At 67.6% G+C, this 509-nt stretch overlaps 1 protein-coding gene across 1 annotated transcript in view; it reads right to left on the bottom strand.

The window, feature by feature from the left end:
* Positions 1-509, bottom strand: part of LOC103916213 (smoothelin-like) — a gene marked incomplete at its 3' end in the record, with an annotated part of 14,991 nt that overhangs the window by 13,826 nt on the left and 656 nt on the right. Inside the window, 2 exon segments of the mRNA XM_009323176.1 lie at positions 11-258; positions 353-431. Of these exon segments, the coding sequence (XP_009321451.1) occupies positions 11-258; positions 353-431 (327 nt within the window).

The raw sequence follows: 509 nt of genomic DNA, 5'->3' as shown, positions 1-509 counted from the left end.
CCTGCTCTGCATCATCCTGCTGGCTGCTCTCCCCACTCCTGGCAGCGGCCAGGGGCTCAGCGCTGTCCTCACCACAGCTCTCCCCACTCCTGGCTGGGGCTGACAGCTCGGTATCGCCCCTCTGGCTGCTCTTCCCGCTCCTAGCCAGGGCTGGTGTTTCAGCATCATCCCGCCGGCTGCTTTTCGCATCCCCAGGCACAGCGGGGGGCTTGCTGCTGTCCCTCCAGCTGCTCTGTGCGTTCCCAGCCAGGGTTGCGGCTGGATGGGAGCAAAGGTGGTGTTTAGGAAGGAGCTGCCCATGTCCCGGGCTCTCTGGGTTAGCCCCCCCGGAGACACGGGGACAGTGCCTCACCTTCTATCTCCTCAGCCCGCAGCTTGCGGATGGCAGCTCGGATCAGCTTGCGCTCCTCGTATTCACCTGCTGCCCGCAGCTGCAAGAGGGAAAGACCCGGGAGAGAGGGAGGGTCTCCCCGGCACCCGGGGGGCCGCGGCCCGCGGCCACCGCCGCG

This window comes from Pygoscelis adeliae, unplaced genomic scaffold, assembly GCF_000699105.1.
Source record: "Pygoscelis adeliae isolate BGI_AS28 unplaced genomic scaffold, ASM69910v1 Scaffold210, whole genome shotgun sequence".
In the NCBI taxonomy this organism is placed as follows: Eukaryota; Metazoa; Chordata; class Aves; order Sphenisciformes; family Spheniscidae; genus Pygoscelis; species Pygoscelis adeliae.
The sequence above is the reverse complement of the archived record's forward strand: the minus strand, read 5'-3'. Positions and strand labels throughout refer to the sequence as shown.